Here is a 17,150-nt window from a genome sequence, read left to right as displayed (position 1 = left end):
AGCTGAGGAATATTAAAAGACTTGAATAAAAAATATTACACTGGCCCTCACTGTTTTCTAAGCAAAGAGAGAGATTTTGTGATAAAGATTCAGTCTAATGTTTGCAGTGGTTAGCACTGTTGCCTCACAACAAGAGGGTTCCAGGTTTGAATCCCGGTCCGGACCCTTCAGTGGCAAGTTTGCATGTTCTCCCTGTGCCTGCGTGGGTTTTCTCAGGGTGCTCCGGCTTCCTCCCACAAAACCAAAAATATACAAACATTAGGTTAATTGGCTACTCTACATTGCCCCTAAGTGTGAGTGTGTGATTGTCTGCCTTTGTGTGTCAGCCCTGCAATGGACTGGCAACCAATCCAGGGTGTACCACACCTTACGCCTGCTGTCAGCTGGGATAGACTCCAGCCTCTCTGTGACGTGATGGATAATGTAACGGGTTTGAAAATAGATGGACGGATGGCTGTTTGTAGTTTTGCAGTTTGTCTGAATGCAATATAGTAAAGCTCTTTCAGCTCCAACTGTTAACTTGGAATAAACTAGAAATCAGTGTGAGAGAGCCAACTTTAAGTTGGACATTATGGTCCGTTCTTGCTCTCTCCCTCTGCTATACCTCTCTCTCTAAGATGTGCTGTCACACCTGAAAAAGGAATATTCATATAATGGACACCTATATCTGAATGACATAGAGGCATTGCTATAGCAGAAGCCTGCAGTGTAAAATATCCCATGCCTGAAAATGGCTGTTGTTATTACTTTAAATGACTTTGTAGAAATTTGATTTCATTGTGACATTTAAGTGTCTTTTTTGTTGATCGGGACTGGAAAACCATTTTAAATCTACTTTGATTCAATGTTATTTTAGACAGTAAAACGTTACAACATCCAAGGAAGGAAAAGACTTTTTATAGGCACCTTACAATATTGTGTGATTATAAATAAGAACTATTTCAACTTTATACAACATAAATTTAAATTTCCGTGGTGTTAGAACTGGTTTTATCATTAATATGTTTGAGTTTAAAATATGGAAGGACTGATAATTCAAATTCAGACTAACAGAGCAACTACAAACAAATCTTGTGGTCCTTTCATGTTCAATTCCTCTGACTCTTCACTAGATTCGCAACAAAACACTATTCATGCACATCCATAAGGGATTTTTTATGCATCTCAAGAGTGTCTCATTATTCTGCAACTGTTACACTGCTGATGATAATTACAGGATTTCAAATTAAGTGTGTTTCTACACTGAAAGCCAGAGTGAGAGTATGGGATTTGGTTTGGCCCTGGTCTGAATATGTCCATTCCTGTTATTCTTTGTTTTCTTGGATGTGTGCACCTTCCTGCTCTCCAGCTCAGTGAACAGCATAAATGATTGAAGGACCCATGTATTTAGTTGTCAGCTGAGAAAGACATTTGGTACTGAACTTAAAGTTTCTGCATGGATACTGACAGCATTGAGGTGCTTCCAACTGTGTTAGGGCACAAAAACAGCATGTAGCCAAAACACACAAGCAAAAAGAAAAAAAGCAATATAATATTCAAATAAAGTGAGGTATTCTTCATGATGGCCTACAGATGGCTTTCAGAATTTGTAAACTATTAATCACTAATCTTATCTTAATCCTGCCATAAGTTTTTTGCAGATGATACAGGCTAATATCAGTCAGTTGAGACAGAATACTATCAAATGCAGGTTCATGACTTCATGCGTCTTTTTCCATGATTGGATAATTATTACTGTGTCTAGTACAGTGTATGTATACAAGTAATTTGTTTTAAAAATCTTTCATCAGGATCGTTCTCCAGTCCAGGACATGGTTTCCTGAGCAGCCCTCACAATTACACATCACAAGGGGTAAAACCAGTCTATCCTGGGCCATGACTGCTCTGCCTCCCAACATCAGTGTTCGAGGGACTACAGCCGTTCTGCTATCAACTACAGACTCTCCATTTAACCTGACTGCAGCTGCTCAAGCAGGACTCGGCTCAGGCCAGTCACTGGCCCCTCTCTGTACCCTCTGTTGCTGTGGATTTATCAATCGATCTTTGGCAGTGGTGTTCATGGTCACCTTAGCATTTGCTATTGTGGTTGGAAATGTGGTCACTCTTACTGTATTTGTACAAACAAGGCAATCCCGAACACCACAGGGATACCTCAAAGGTAAATGTTCTATACCACTAAATATTTGTTTTTCATTTCAGAAAGTTATTATAATAAACTGAGCATAAATCAATGTTGATATGCTATCCTTCAATAATGCTAATCAACAGGGAAGGGTAATTCCAGCAGAAATTCAATGCCACTGAAAAGAAATAAAGCGCAAAATGGAATTGTGTATCTCATTTTTCAACTAAAACAAATGTTGTTAAAAAAAGAAAGAATAATAATTTATCAGTATGCCAACACCAAAGACCTTCTAAGGTCTAATAAGATCTAAGAAGGTCTTGTTCATTTACTACAGTGAATTATCCTTTTAGTTTAGTTATTAATTGAAATGGTGCCCATATTATACTTAGCATGTATGGTTAGTTATGATTATGTTTCATTTAAAACACTTTTTAGTGTATCTGGATGTGTCCTCTTAGCCAACTTCCTCTTAATGTGTCTCTCTGACAGTGTCTCTGGCCATAGCAGACATGATGGTCGGTGTCCTCGTGGTACCTTTCTCTGTCTACACTGAGATCTCTCTGATGGTGACGAGTGCTCCCCCCATTTGGTACCAGGGCAGTTCTACTGCTCCGGCTGTCTCCTCTTCTCTCGGGGGATTTGTGAGCCCTTGGCAGCCCTGTATGCTGATTGGCCCAGTGTTTGCTGGATGCACATTTGTTTCCATCAGCACCATCTTCCTCATGACACTGGAGCGAAGTGTGGCCATCCTACGGCCACTCCACAAAGATGCCTTGGTGACTCGGAGACGAACTCTGCTCCTCATCCTGCTTTCCTGGGCAGCCAGCTTTCTGCTGGCTCTTGCACCCCTCATTTTCAGCAGCAACTTCACTTTGGAGTATAACGAGTGCAGTCGTATGTGTAATTATACCCCACTATTGTTTGGAAGCCAGTTGCCATCTGATGCCAACATTTTGCTGTTATTCCCTGCATTTGACTTCACACTTCTTGGTGGCACATTAGCAGTTAACATTGTGTCTTTCACTAGCATCCGACGGTACACCAGAAAACGCAAACTGCTCTCAGAGGGGAGTATGACTGATGGAGGAGGTGGAGGAGGAGGAGGTGGAGGGTGCCCTCACAGGCCTTCCTTTTCAGACATCAAAGCTGCCAAGACAATTGGCATACTTACATTTGCCTTCACAGCATCCTTCTCTCCCATCGCAGTGTTTGTGCTCGGGAACGTTGTGGGATACACCTGGTGTAACTTTTCCTTTTTTGCCTTCTGGATCCTGACAGGAAACAGTTGCTGTAATGTAATTATCTACAGTGTCAGGGACCACCGCTTCAGGAAGGGTGTGACGCTGCTTTTTCAGCGAGACCAATCCCCCCCACATGGTGAGAAGTCCTGAGGGATGTATGAATTCAAAAGCAACAACTTTATGTGTTGTGGCTGCTTTCCAGTAAATTCAATTTCAAAAAAATTGTTTTCCATTTTTGGCAGCACAGCGGTGTAGGGCTCAGCACTGTTGCCTCTCAACAAGGGGGTTCCAGGTTTGAATCCCGGTCTGGGCCCTTCTGTGTGGAGTTTGCATGTTCTCCCTGTGCCTGCATGGGTTTTCTCCAGGTACTCCGGCTTCCTCCCACAATACTAAAAACATGCACATTAGGTTAATTGGTTACTCTACATTGCCTCTAGGTGTCTAGGTGTGTGTGCGTGAGTGGTTGTCTGTCTTTGTGTGTCAGCCCTGCGATTGACCAGTCGACCAGTCCAGGGTGTACCCCGCCTCTTGCCCACAGTCAGCTGGGATAAGCTCCAGCTCTCCGTGACCCTGACACATAAGCGGTATAGAAAATGGATGGATGGATAGTTTTACATTTTGTGAAATACATGTATTAATTTTATTCCTGAGGTGATAGATCCGATGTCTGTAAAGTAAATATGTGGCTGAAAACAGGCACCAGTTAGCTTAACTTAACATAAAAACAGGAAATAGCTCTGCACTGACTGTAACACACACACACACACACACACACACACACATATATATATAGTAGCGTCTTTGTACAGATTAAACAAGCTAGATGTATAGAGCTGATTACTGAGCTTTTCAGGTTTGATCCAAGTCAGGCGAGCTGTTTCTCATGTTTGCAGTCTTTATGCGAGGCTCAGCTAATTGTTTCCTGGCTTGATCTTCATATTTATTGTACATCTGTGAGAGTCACATCAACACATTAACTTAGCAACAAAGTAAATAAGAGAGGTCCCAAACCTTCAAGCTATTACTTTAATTAAATATAAACTCCATGTTAAATGAAGACAAAATGAAAAATGTTTGACTCTGTTCACATTTGTCTTTAGACAAAGAAATCCATAACATACCTATATCTATGCATTGCATGATAAGAAAGTTTTCAGGTTTAAACCAAACACACATATTATAGGTTTTGAAGAAAAGGTCCATTCTACCGCTACATCTTCTCCTCTCGTCCCTTTATCTTGCCTTCCTCTATCGTCAAACCTGTTTCCTAAAACATCACATTACATCAGAGTGCTTTTATAAGCCTTCCAACAACTTCAGGAGTCAAACCTACAGTATCTCCAGGATCTGCACTGACGACCACAATAGCCACATAGTTAATGTTTTTTTTAATTGGTTTGTTTGGGGTTTTTTTGAATGTCAAAGGTGGAGTTATCAATAATTATTTACAAGGGATGTTGTTTCTATGTTTGGAAATCTACTACAGACTCCTCTTTGGACAAATTTTTAGGTTAAGGTAAAAAAATCCTACCACAGATTTGGTTCTGTGGTGTTAGATACATTTATTCTTGAAATCTAATTTTAATCTAATGCGATAATGATCTGCCTCAAGTATGAAAAATGCACTTTATTAGTTACTGTATGAGTCATTTGCAATGTGCAATGTGTCAGATAATGTTATTTTTGCACAAGGTTTATTTTTAGTATTTATAACATTGGTTAGTTTTATCTAAGTAAATGTGAATTAAAGAATGAGCTGTATATTTATTAAATCAGCATAAACTAAATGAATGGGATGCCTACCACAGAGTTTAATTATACAAAGTATTATGATTATTGCAGACCCTCATACTGTGATGGCCAGTCTTTTCAGGATATGATGTATTTCTAACCTTGAAATATCTCTTCAGTGTGTCAGTTCCAAGTCTTGTGTATTGTCTGGAATTCTGTATTGCACAATTTGACAATATACTAACATAAAAATGAGACTGAAGAGCATTTCACAGCACAAAAAGGCTATATTATTTCATGATAAAATGGTTTCATTTCATGTAATGGTGTCAGGCCTATGGTAACAATTCATCAACAGAATGAACAAAAATGAAAAACTAATTAACACAATAAAGAAGATGTTTCTCTTGCCATTAACTGCTCTAAATTTATTTACTTTGTGACTCTACAAATATTTTTCCAACAGGTCAGTTATGTGATAGTAAAAGGCAAAAACATTTTGTCCTGTTTACCATGAAGTGCCCATCAAAAAAACAGTTTGAGATTATGGATTATTAGTTTATTTACTTATTTGTTGCCTACTCTTGCTGAAAGTGCAAATATGCTATTAGCATGGCTTGACATAAAGACTGGAAACAAGGCAAAACAGCTAGCTTTGCTCTGCCTACCTTTCAGCAAATATAAGGTTCAGTTATCTCATTCAGGCACCACTGCAAACTCCTCCCGTTGATCTAAAGCTCCAGTGCTCGAGGTGTAAACACCAACAATCCCCAGTGCGCCACGCTCTCAGTCCTAGACACAGTCAGCTAGCTGCACAGCTAAATGAGCTGAACTAGCTAATGATAGCTAATTGTCATTGACATAGCTGGTAGCGTGTGACTTAATGTCCCCTTATTTTCAGTCTGTGTGGTAAGCTAAGCTAACTGTTTCCTGGCTGTTTCATATTTACCATACAAACATGAAAGTGGTATCAATCTTCTCATCCTTGTCTCAGCAAGAATGTGAACGAACTCCCAAAACATCGAGCTATTTGTTCAAAGCCAACTGCATGTTCATGGAAGCATTTTTTTTTATATCAAGGGTGCTGTGATGTAGCAAGTTGACTCAATAACAAACATCAGGGAATTTAATGGTCAACAAAAAAAAAAAAAAAAGAAATATGTTAACATGTCATGTGTGAACTTCATTGAATGGATGAAAATAGTACATGTACAAACTTACATGCATTTTCCACTTTCCAGAAAAAAACTGTCATTATTTTTGTAGTTTTAAAATGTGTCACAATCATGGAAAAGTTTGAAATCTACGGCATTATAATCATTGTTGGTTCTGTGTAGGAAAAAAGTGATTATTATTGTGCTAATATTGAATCACTGTGCAGAGTTGTATCAGTAGTGCATAATCCATCAGTGGTTATTTTATTACATTTGTTAATAATAAATGTGTTTGAGAGCATTTCTGTTGCGAGTTTAATGTTCAGCGTGACAGTAATGCAGTTAACCCACTGCTGTAATGTTCACAACCTCAGCAGTCACATAAGCTGCTTGAAAATCACCTCAGCATTTTTTCCATTTACTCATGTGTATTATTGGCTTGATACTGGGATCAGATTTGTTATGTTATGTAATGTAGAGAAAGAGCTACAGTAACACCGTGGGATACCTCTGGAGGCAAAGTATGAAGGAATCTTTGATAGCGCGCTGGTAAGAATTCAGAGTGAGGTCTAGTGTTGCATGCTTATGTATAACAAAACATCAAAAATACCACAAGTTTAAAAGCCTAAAGACACAGAGGAGAGGATCTTCAAATAATGACCCAAAGCGCAATTACTCCATTAGAGAGTGATCTTGCAATTTGACAAGATATTAGAGGGAGAGATGGAAGGAGTGAGAGGCTGACCACTGATGTCAGCAGCGATGTGATAACAGCGTACTCAAAACTCTAGTGCCAGCATGAATTAAATGATACTGACACTTGCCTGTTCATGTGACCAGGCCAAGAATGAGAAACAAGAGTATATCAGAAAGAGAACAGGAGAGAGACAGAACATGAAAGAGGGATTCAATCATGGCTCCTCATATGGATAGATTATAGATAGTATGTGACCAATAAGCTTATGTGTCGCTTACACAACGTATCATGATTTATTGCATAAGCGTAATCATCTGTACACTCTATTTGGTATCTGCAGTGCAGACTCTGGATAGTCATATAAAGGCTACATGGATCAGTTCATTCCTTGCATTGAGAGTCCTCATATTTTCTGTGTGTGTGGCACCTTGAGACACCTTGGAGGCTACTAACTGACAGCATTGTTCACTGCATGTTGAAAGGCTTTTATAGACAGCCACTGTGGCAGAATACTTAGCCACAGAACACTGAAAGTGGCAGCAGGGGGCTGGAAACTTTCAGAGACTGATTTTCCTGCTAACTGACCCTACGCACATCTGGGGATTTGTGTTAAAGCACTGAATTCCCTTTGTAAATTAAAAAGTAAAATATGACTAAACAAATAAGTAGTATGCAAATATAAAAGCCATGAGACAGAGGTGCTTGCACAGGAGATCTGAGGGCATTGCTGACACATTAAAAAGAGAGCTTAAGACTGTGATTCACCATCAGTCGTCATAACCTGAAGACTAAGCTACCGTCACACAGCTATTGTCAGATCCACTAACAGCAAAGGACCTGGTAAGTATGATTCCAAGATAAAAAAAAAAATGCCACATTGAAATCTTCAGATCTTGATTTTCAATATTTTACCAGAACAGTTTTCAAGTGAGAATATAATTTAGAGATTGAGGGCTTTGAAGAAGTGTTTATCTGAGAAGATATACAGTAGACGTAAGGTAAAATGTAAGGGTAACTTTTCCAGGAATACCATGACAGTAACATCTTGTAATTTCATGACCAGGGCATGAAATATGAGACTTCAATGCAGTTAACCCCTCACATCAGAAGCTTTAGAAAGCCTCTTTTTATTCTAAATGTCATTGCCACAGCTCTGTTGTGCGGAGAAGACTGTGTGTGTAACAGTGCACATAAGACTGAAGACTGTTTTGTGGAAAAATTCAACAAGAAAAAAAAATCATGTCCTTATAAATGAGCTAAAGACAGACAGTAAAGACTAATTTGCAAGTAAACAAAAAACAGGGATGGTTATGGTTATTTGTTAGTCAGAATCATTTAAATGTGGTCAAATGTCTTGACAAAAGCAAACCATCTGCTTCGAGGAGCACAAAATCAGCTCAACGCAGCAGTTAAACACTGAAGTGACTGTGAATTTCAAGGTTCCACACAACAAAGTGGTGCAATAAATAAATGCTCCTGTGTTGTGTGATTTTCAGGGTAACAGCAGGGCAGCCTTGTTTTCTATATTACACAGGCTCTGAATCTTTATAGTTACACCACAACACAACCACACAGACACACAAACACAAAAATGCCGCCAGCATGAGACAATGTAGATGATAGGTCAGAGCACTTTGGAGCCTCAGCAAGGTTATGTATTGTTGTCTGTCCTATTTCTTTTTTATCCTCTCTCGTTTCATTGTCCTAATGCATTTTTAATTGTCTCCCTAAGCTCTTAAGGCAAGAGATGTGTGTCAGAACCAATAAAGCACAGAGACCACCTGTGGCTGGTGCCTGTTTTTGGCTCGACAGAGGAAAGGGCAAAGGCAGAGATGTCTGAGAGGGGTGACAGGGAGGGCTGGGCTTGCGAGCAATGCCGTGTTTCCTCCACAGGGTTAGGGGTAGCAGCAACAAGCCATGTCCACCCCAGGTTAACAGGAGTCAAAATCATCTGTGAAAGAACAACTGTGAATACCTTTATCTCTTTATCTTCTTCATCCCATTCCTGACAGGATTTAACTTTCATTCTGGCAATGAAAGCCAAATATAAGAAGCTAACTAGAGGGGTATTAACCCAACAAGAGACATGTGTACTTTGTTTTGCATCTGTTGCTAAGATGTTTTTAATAATAAAAACATTAACACCTGATTTCCATTCCATTTCCTTCTTTACTTCCTTCCACTTCTCCAGCAGTAGCTAAGCAGGGTATTCCAAAAATCCCTCCCCGCATGCAACGTTTTCCACCTTACCTTGAGGATCCCAAGGTGTTCCCAGGCCAAATGGGATTTGTAATCCCTTCAGCATGAAAAATCTCCAAAAGGAGGCACCCTGGGGGAATCCTAATCACAAGCTCGAACCCTCTAGGCCGGCTCTTTTCAATGTGAAGGAGCAGCGGCTATACTCCACGCTCCCCCTGGATATCAGAACTCCTCACCTTATCTCTAAGGCTGAGCCCAGGCACCATACATAGGAACCTCATTTTGGTTGAGCGTCTCATCCTTTTAGTCGCTATGCAGAGCTCATGAGTTCATAGGTGAGGATTGGAATGTAGATCAACTAGTAAGCTGAGAACTTGGCCCTCTGACTTAGCTCCCATTTAACCACAATGGTCCACTTTGCCATGCAATGCACCAGATCCCACTGTCTCTTCCTGCAGGTGGTGGATCTACAGGGCTATAATACTGGTTTGTGAAGAGAAACAGTGTTCACTGAGATTACTCGTGACACTTAGACTAAACCAAAACTGTGTACTTTCAGTATAATGAAATATTAATATAAATTGTATATAATTTATATATAAAGCAAAGAGATTTATGTGCACAGTTGAGATCAGGTACTTTACTACCCTGTGTTGAAAAAGCACAGTATGTCAGTCTGGAAGTCAAAGCTCTAAATGACAGAGAAAACAGGTAACTTTCTTGCTTTGCATACTAAAACATATTGCACAGTCCCTCTGACTGCCTGATAATGATGCAGATGTTTTTTGCGTTGGAGGGACGTTAAAGCCTGATGCGTCTCATCCGGTCTCTGAAGAGTAAAGTAATAGATTTTTTTATTACTTCTAGATGCTGGTCAATGAATTTTGTTACCTTTGGACAGAGTCAGGCTAGCTGTCTCACTTTTATGCTACTCTAAATTAAGCGACTACTGGAGTTTAATGTTTTATGGACAGACTGGTATTGATCTTATTAAACAGTAACAGTAACTCTATGCAAGACAACAAATAACAATATTTCCCAAAATGCCAAAGTACTTTAAGTTTTCTAGAGATGTTTATAGAATATCAGTCTAAACTTTTGGCTTGTAATCTTTTATCTTCTTTTCGCTTTTTGGTGGATAGCACATTTGGGTATATGTAACCAGAAGATATCATAGCGTTATATTTGTGACATCTGATATACAGCATTGCCTTATAATCCCATGGGGATTGAGCAAAAGGTTTGACATGACAACTCAAGCAGCTTTATTTCTGTAGTACCTTTCAAACAAAGGCAATTTAAAGAACTTCAACTTCAACTTCAGATACAAATAAAACTATCTTGAAACTTGAAGTTCTTTCAAAAAGGCAAAGAAATGCAGTGACATTTAAAGGTTCAGTATGTAGGATTTAGTGGGATCTACAGGCAGAAATGTAATTTTATATTAAAAAATGAAAAATAAGAATCTTTGTGGTTTTGTTTCCTTAGTGTGATTCTTTTCTATCTATCTTTTCTGTCTATTTCTACTAAATATTTACTTCCACTAAATCCTTTCAAAAACAAACTAAAAAGGGAAATAAAGTTAATCAAACTAGAATTAGATTTCATGAAGTTCATTAAATCTAAATAAATTAATTTACTAAAATAAGTCATTTAAAGTGCAGTAATAGTTTTCCAAATTTCAATAGAGGAGATACTGAAAAGTGAATCAGAGAAACGAGTCAGTCAAAGTTGTAGGAAAACAGCTGAGGCCGATTAAATAAAAACTCTGCATTGAAATGTTTCTTATCATGTGGAGTGCGTTATTGTGAGGCTCAGCTATTCACTCAGTCACTAGAAGGGCAATCATTCCCCAACATGAACTAACTGCTTGCCGCCTCTTATCTGTAATTTTCTCGCCAAACCTCTACAAAATGAAGTGCTTCTCTGTTTGCTGACATTCCCATTTTGAAATCATCCACTTACAAATATTATAATACCAATGATTTCACTGAGTTCAGAGAAAACTGGAAAAGTGTGAGGCTGGTGTGTATGAAGTGTATAATTTTTTTTTTCTCTAGAATGTGTTTATCTTTGAGAAAAGAACAGAAGCTCCTTTGAGAGTACAAAAACACTGGCTCCATTTTCGTTGGTCCCACACCTCACAGATATGTCAGCTAGATTATTCACCCATAATCACAGTGTGGCCCCTGTGATACCATCTTCCTGTCTGGGAGGCCAAGCCTGAGTCGCGTGTACAGACAGCTGGTGTGGCGTCAGGTCTACCTGGAGTCTGTGCTGACATTGTCCTCTATAAATATACCCACCTCCACACTTCATCCAAAGAATCCTCAATAAACTCACTATTGCACTTAACTTGAGTGGTCCCGTCACCGCAGCCTGTCCTCAGACAGAGGTTGCTCTGTAATATTCATCACGGGGGTTTTACTGTGTTTGAAGAACGTGCTATATAACACAACAGCTATTGCTCGTAAAAATATCGGTTTTCAAGCAAGAGACACAATTAAAACTTCAAAGGACTTAAGGCTTCAAAAATGTGTCACCAACCTGCCACTTCTATCCAAACAAACATTAAATTCATTACGAATAAACACTGCCATAAAAATATCTACCTTACCTTTCTACTTAATAATTTAGGTTTAGTTTTCTCTGTGTAAAGCCTCGATGATATGTGATGATATGTATCCTTTTGGTATTTTTGACATAAAGTTAATTAGGCTTTTCTTTTTATGTATGTATTCAACGTATGCATAGGGCTGACTTAACATATTAAAGAGATGCAGTGCAAACACTCCATGGGTTGAATGATGCCTTTCAGCCTGCTTGTTTCACGCTGTCTTGGACTAATGAGAGCTGAAGTCCCATATGGCTTTACTGCATGGCTGAGAGTGAGTGGGTGTTTTCTTAAGTCGGAGTTATGTAAAACATGAAACAACTGTAGGAAAATGCTAAAAATAGAATGAGTGAAACTGAAATATCTGGGAAGCGTCTAAAGTCAAACCTTTGCACTTTTTCCTTGATCCATACCGTGAAGCTCACTATGTACAGCACCAGAGAGTTAAACGATATCAGATTTGTTTGAATAACACTGATATGCGTAAGTGATGTTTAGATGTTGCATTGCAGCAGCATATGTCACATACACATCCTTTTTTAACGAAGCAACATTTGAATCAAATGTGATCACTTGTATCGTTTCCTTGTTTTGCCAACAGTCACTCAAATCTCAAAGCTCAAACCAATTAGCTGTCTGTGAATGTCAAAATCTTAAAGAACGAATAATAACTAAGAATCTACTTTTCCCAAATTTTGTCTTTGATTGTCATGTCTTTAGTGACAAATAGTTAATGTTATTTTATCAAGAAACATGTAACATTTGTAAAACGGTTTTCAGCAGCACAGCAACTTTGCCAGAATATCATTAAATAGCACTCTAATTTGTCATATTTTCAACCGTATGACACACGGACTGACTGACAAACTCAAACTGCTGTTGTGGAAAGACATTTTCTCGGCTCAGACAAGCTAATGCAGAAACGAAAAAGTGTCAAGTCACGACCAACTTCAAGGTTTCAGCCTTTATCTCCCTTTAATAATACGCACATATGTAAATGTTGGGTATCCAACTGACTCTGCATGGGAAATAATGCAATCGTCATTTTATTGGATTCTTGGTATTTCACTGTTCATTTTCTCTCTTTTTTTCTTTAATAATTAGTTTAAAACGCTATAATTTTTTGCAAATTTTTTAATGTATTTATCAACAACTTAGTTAAAGACAGTTGTAATAATACAAAATATTTCTTCATGGGAGTTATGATTGCTGACAAACATCTTAAAAATGTATATCTGCATAGAACTACATTTTAGTGTGTTTTAAACCATTTATTAAATATTTATATACTGCTTGTAAATGCTAAATAGTGGGAGTTTAAGTAAAGTGTTACTATTTACTGTTTGCCACAGATTTTGTAATTTAAGTTGAGATGCCACCAGATAAAAGACATTAAATTGTAAAGTTTTTTGATATATCTATCCCCTGCCTCCTATGTGTATTATATGTACACACACAGCCATCATGAGTAATGGGTTTGGGCAGTGTGGTGTGTCGTTTATGGCTCTGTCTGCCTCCATCACACCTGTGACTTCCTGCAGCCAGAGGCTTCACCAGCTTTCATAACAGCCATCTGCAGAGAGACGCTGGGCTGTATACTTCAGTCACATTGTACTACAGACATGCAGCACTCAAGCTAGTTCAGGCCTCAAAATGCATTAAGGGTCTTTCACGGCCACATCAGTATGGTGTATTTTTTCCATTTCGTCATACACAACAAGACAGATGTGGTGACACGAAAGTTGACTTATTTTCTTCTAGGCTTTTATCTTCTGAGGCCTATTCTAATGTAAATGGAACTCAGGGAACTTTTTCTGCTTTGTACATTGCGCAGCCCCGGGAAGGTTATCCTTTAAACATATCTTAGCCAAAATCCAAAATCCAAAAACAAATCTTTTGATGTTGAAAAAAAAAGCTGTCTCGGGTACTTGCAACATGCCTTCATTGTCATCTCAGGTCTCATTTGCATGAAGTGCAGTGAGGTATGAAAGACAAAGAGGGTGTGGTAACGCTGGTACCACATGGCAGCACGTCAGGCTTTTGTTTGTCGGTTTGTTGAATCGCCACTAATTTCACTGGATTTTAGACGAGCTAGCATTTCAGGGTCTAATAGAACTGAGTAGTATAGGCAGCAGAAAGCATCAACACTATGCTTCGGCATATTAAACTGATTGAAGTCTTGCTCTGATGAGGAAACTACTTAAAAAGTGATGTTCATATATTTGTAGTCTATACTGATGAGAAAATGCTTTGACTCCATGGTTATGGATGGATGTAAAACCTAGCAATGCTCAGTGTTACATGTGCAAAAGGGGATAAAGAAATGATAAATACAACGTCCCTGTAACCTAGGACATACTTTCCTCTTTTACACCCAAGTGCTAGAAGAGGAATTTCTTCACATTCTTTCAATGCACAAATATCTTAAACCCAAGGATGAACACAGTGGATTTTGGTGCACAAAGGTCAGTGTGACCTTACAAAACATATTTTTAGCCTTAACACAAGAATTCAGGCACTAATTTTGACAAAATTTCACACAAATGTCTAACAGGATAAAATGATGACATTTTATATACAAAAGGTGAAAAGGTTCAACTTCACTGTGACATCAAGTTTTCTGTCCATTTTTCAACACCATAACTGAGAAACAGAACAGATTGTGATCATATCTCACATTTGGTCAGATACTGAGTTGGTGACACTAATCTGGGGTGTCAAAACTTTGCTGATGGTGTTGCTGACTTGAAGATGAGTGTGAAGGCTCCATGTTTATGAAATCTGGAGTTTCTTTACGTCAGCAGCCATATTTGAAACATTGTGGTCCACCACAACCACCAAAACCATCATTGGTTTTGATAATATTGAGCTGCAGGTGATTGTTCTTGGACCATGTGATGAAGCTCTTTATCACTCACTACATATAAGATATGAATCTGGACAGACATGGATGTATATGTACAGGGTTTCTCATATGATGTTACTCAAAAATTCCTGTGAGTATTTCAGATAATACTGACAATGATACTCTCAAATAATAATTTATATATGACTCTTCTTCTCTTCTGTTCTAGCTATGTTATTTTCTGGTTAAAAATAGTTTAATATAAGCATCCACATAACATGACATCACCATCAGGATTCAGGGAGAACATTTATCCCCATTTGGTTGACCTGACCCGACAGGCTCACAGCTGTGTTTCCTCCTCCTCCTCCTCCTCCTCCTCCTCCTTCCCCCTTATGGCAAACAAACACCTCAGACAGCACCGGCAGCACTCTGGGTTACATAATCAAGTCTGCTTGACATCTGCCTTACTGTCCATTGATATGTTTCACCTGTTTTTCACAATTCGACATGATCTGTCGAGAACCCGCCTTCACGCACAGCAGTAACATCTCAGTGATGGTGTACATTAATTCCATACCGTGTGACATTCTAAAATGAACTTTACTGGTATTGTACGAGTGCTGTAGTAAATTACTACTCAATAGGAGGAGTCTGATTACATGATTCCACATTCACTCTTCCTTTACTCTGGTATGATGAGGCGCTACAGAAGTGCTGTCAGCTGTTGAATCTGGCCTGGGGTGAAAGGGAGGCTTGATGATGCTATTCCTCCACACACACAGTCATAATATTCAGCACACAGTAACTGAGGATTTCTAAAATTCAATTCTGAACACTTAAGACAACCTGGGGGCAAAACACTTCCAGTTCAAGGTTAAATATTTATTCATTTATCTTATTCAACCACACATGGTTGCAACAAAATGCTGTTGTAGTGTCTTTATAGTATAAAAAAAAAACTATTTTGATGGTGGAGTACAGAGGATGAATTGACCACACTATCAGTTACATACCATCTACCAGTACACCATGTACATAATATGTGTACTGTGCCATTCCCTCAAAGCACTACAAAGCTGAATATTAAGTGCTGTGGACAATTGTACCTGTGCAAATGAACCAGTGCACTCACGCTTTCTTGACTGACTCCCTAGTGATCAGAAGTGGTTGTGGAGTACACAGTGCTATAGTGAAGCAGTATACTGAAGTAATAGAGCCCCCTGTTCCTTCCCATCTCTCTCCTCTACCGCTGCCTCAACCACTTGGCTTATCAACACAATGACATAGTAGATAATTACAATTAATTGGGTAAGATGATAAACATGATTATAAATTGCTATCAAGAATTGCTGAATAATTCATTAATGTGCAAAATGCTATACTAGTAATGATCAAATGGTTTATTTAATTAATAGATCTTGCTGACATCACTGATGCTCAGCAGTTTCTCTCGTTCTTGGCCGTGTAGAACTTACATTTAAGTAAGTACTACACACAAGTACCACTGTATTGTAAGTAAAATGACTAAATAGGATTCACAAATGAATACCATACAGTTATTCCAAGGTGATGTAAATTTTGCCCTCAACAACATACAGTTCTGTGTAGGCTTACCACTAAATAGCGCCACAATTTTCAAAATTTTCCATATGTACTTTTACACTTCTGACAAGGCTTTATAAAATCACACACGCGCTGCACTTTATATAGGAGAAGAGAGAATACAGAAGGTTTGAAAATATATTCAGTCATAACACTTTGCACATAAGTAGTGCTTTTGGCAGTAAATCTCATCTTGAGTCAAAGCAGATGCATCTGTATCCCCTGAGCACTTCTACATTTTGGGGTTTTCTCTGCTTCCCTCATAGATTTGATATGGCTCAGTCAAGCTGAGAACTCACTGTGAACGGGCCTTTTTTCAGTCATTTTAAAGGTTTTCAGCGAGATTTAAGTTGGAGCTTTGGCAGAAGTCCCTGCAGGGGTTTTCGTGCTCTCGCTCTGAAGTTATTCCAGTGCTGATATCCTCTATGTGTCTGTGGTCACGCTCCGGTTTGAGTGTGTATCGATCTAAAGTCTTTGGCAGTCTAATGCTGGTTTCCTCTCAAGAATTTCCCTACATTTGTCTTTATGCGCTTGTTTCTTGCAAGCCTCCCCCATAATGTGATGCCTGCATCGACATGCTTCACAGTCAGCTTCACTGTGCTCAGCTTTCAGCACACATCACAACCTTTATGTCTCCTGCTCTATGAGATGCCTTTCAACAAATTCCAGAGTGTTATATGCCTTTTTCCAGGGGTTGCTTTTGTCTTTTAACATAATAAATGGTTTTGGTAATCTCATGTTTTATTCATATCTAAATTAGGCCTGCTTATGTCCCAGCAGTGGAAATGCTGCATGCAATTCACTGCTTTCTGGATATAAACAGATTTGCTTGGTTAGACTTCAAGTCAACTCAGGCTGTTAGACTTTTAAATAAATTTGTAAAAAAAAAATGCTTTCAAACGTTAAGTTTATGCTTCTAAATGAATGATGAAAATGCCA

The 17,150-nt window shown here is 38.7% G+C and overlaps 1 protein-coding gene across 1 annotated transcript; it reads left to right on the top strand.

Moving 5' to 3' along the window:
• Positions 1–1,873: 1,873 nt before the first annotated feature.
• LOC124059492 (trace amine-associated receptor 13c-like) lies at positions 1,874–3,530 on the top strand. The gene is made up of 2 exons (XM_046389524.1): positions 1,874–2,158; positions 2,615–3,530. The coding sequence occupies exons 1-2, from the start codon at positions 1,876–1,878 to the stop codon at positions 3,514–3,516; spliced, it is 1,185 nt and encodes a 394-aa protein (XP_046245480.1). The 5' UTR covers positions 1,874–1,875; the 3' UTR covers positions 3,517–3,530.
• Positions 3,531–17,150: the final 13,620 nt, after the last annotated feature.

This window comes from Scatophagus argus, chromosome 1 (genome assembly GCF_020382885.2).
Source record: "Scatophagus argus isolate fScaArg1 chromosome 1, fScaArg1.pri, whole genome shotgun sequence".
NCBI classification, from domain to species: Eukaryota; Metazoa; Chordata; class Actinopteri; family Scatophagidae; genus Scatophagus; species Scatophagus argus.
This window is presented reverse-complemented; position numbering and strand designations above follow the sequence as displayed.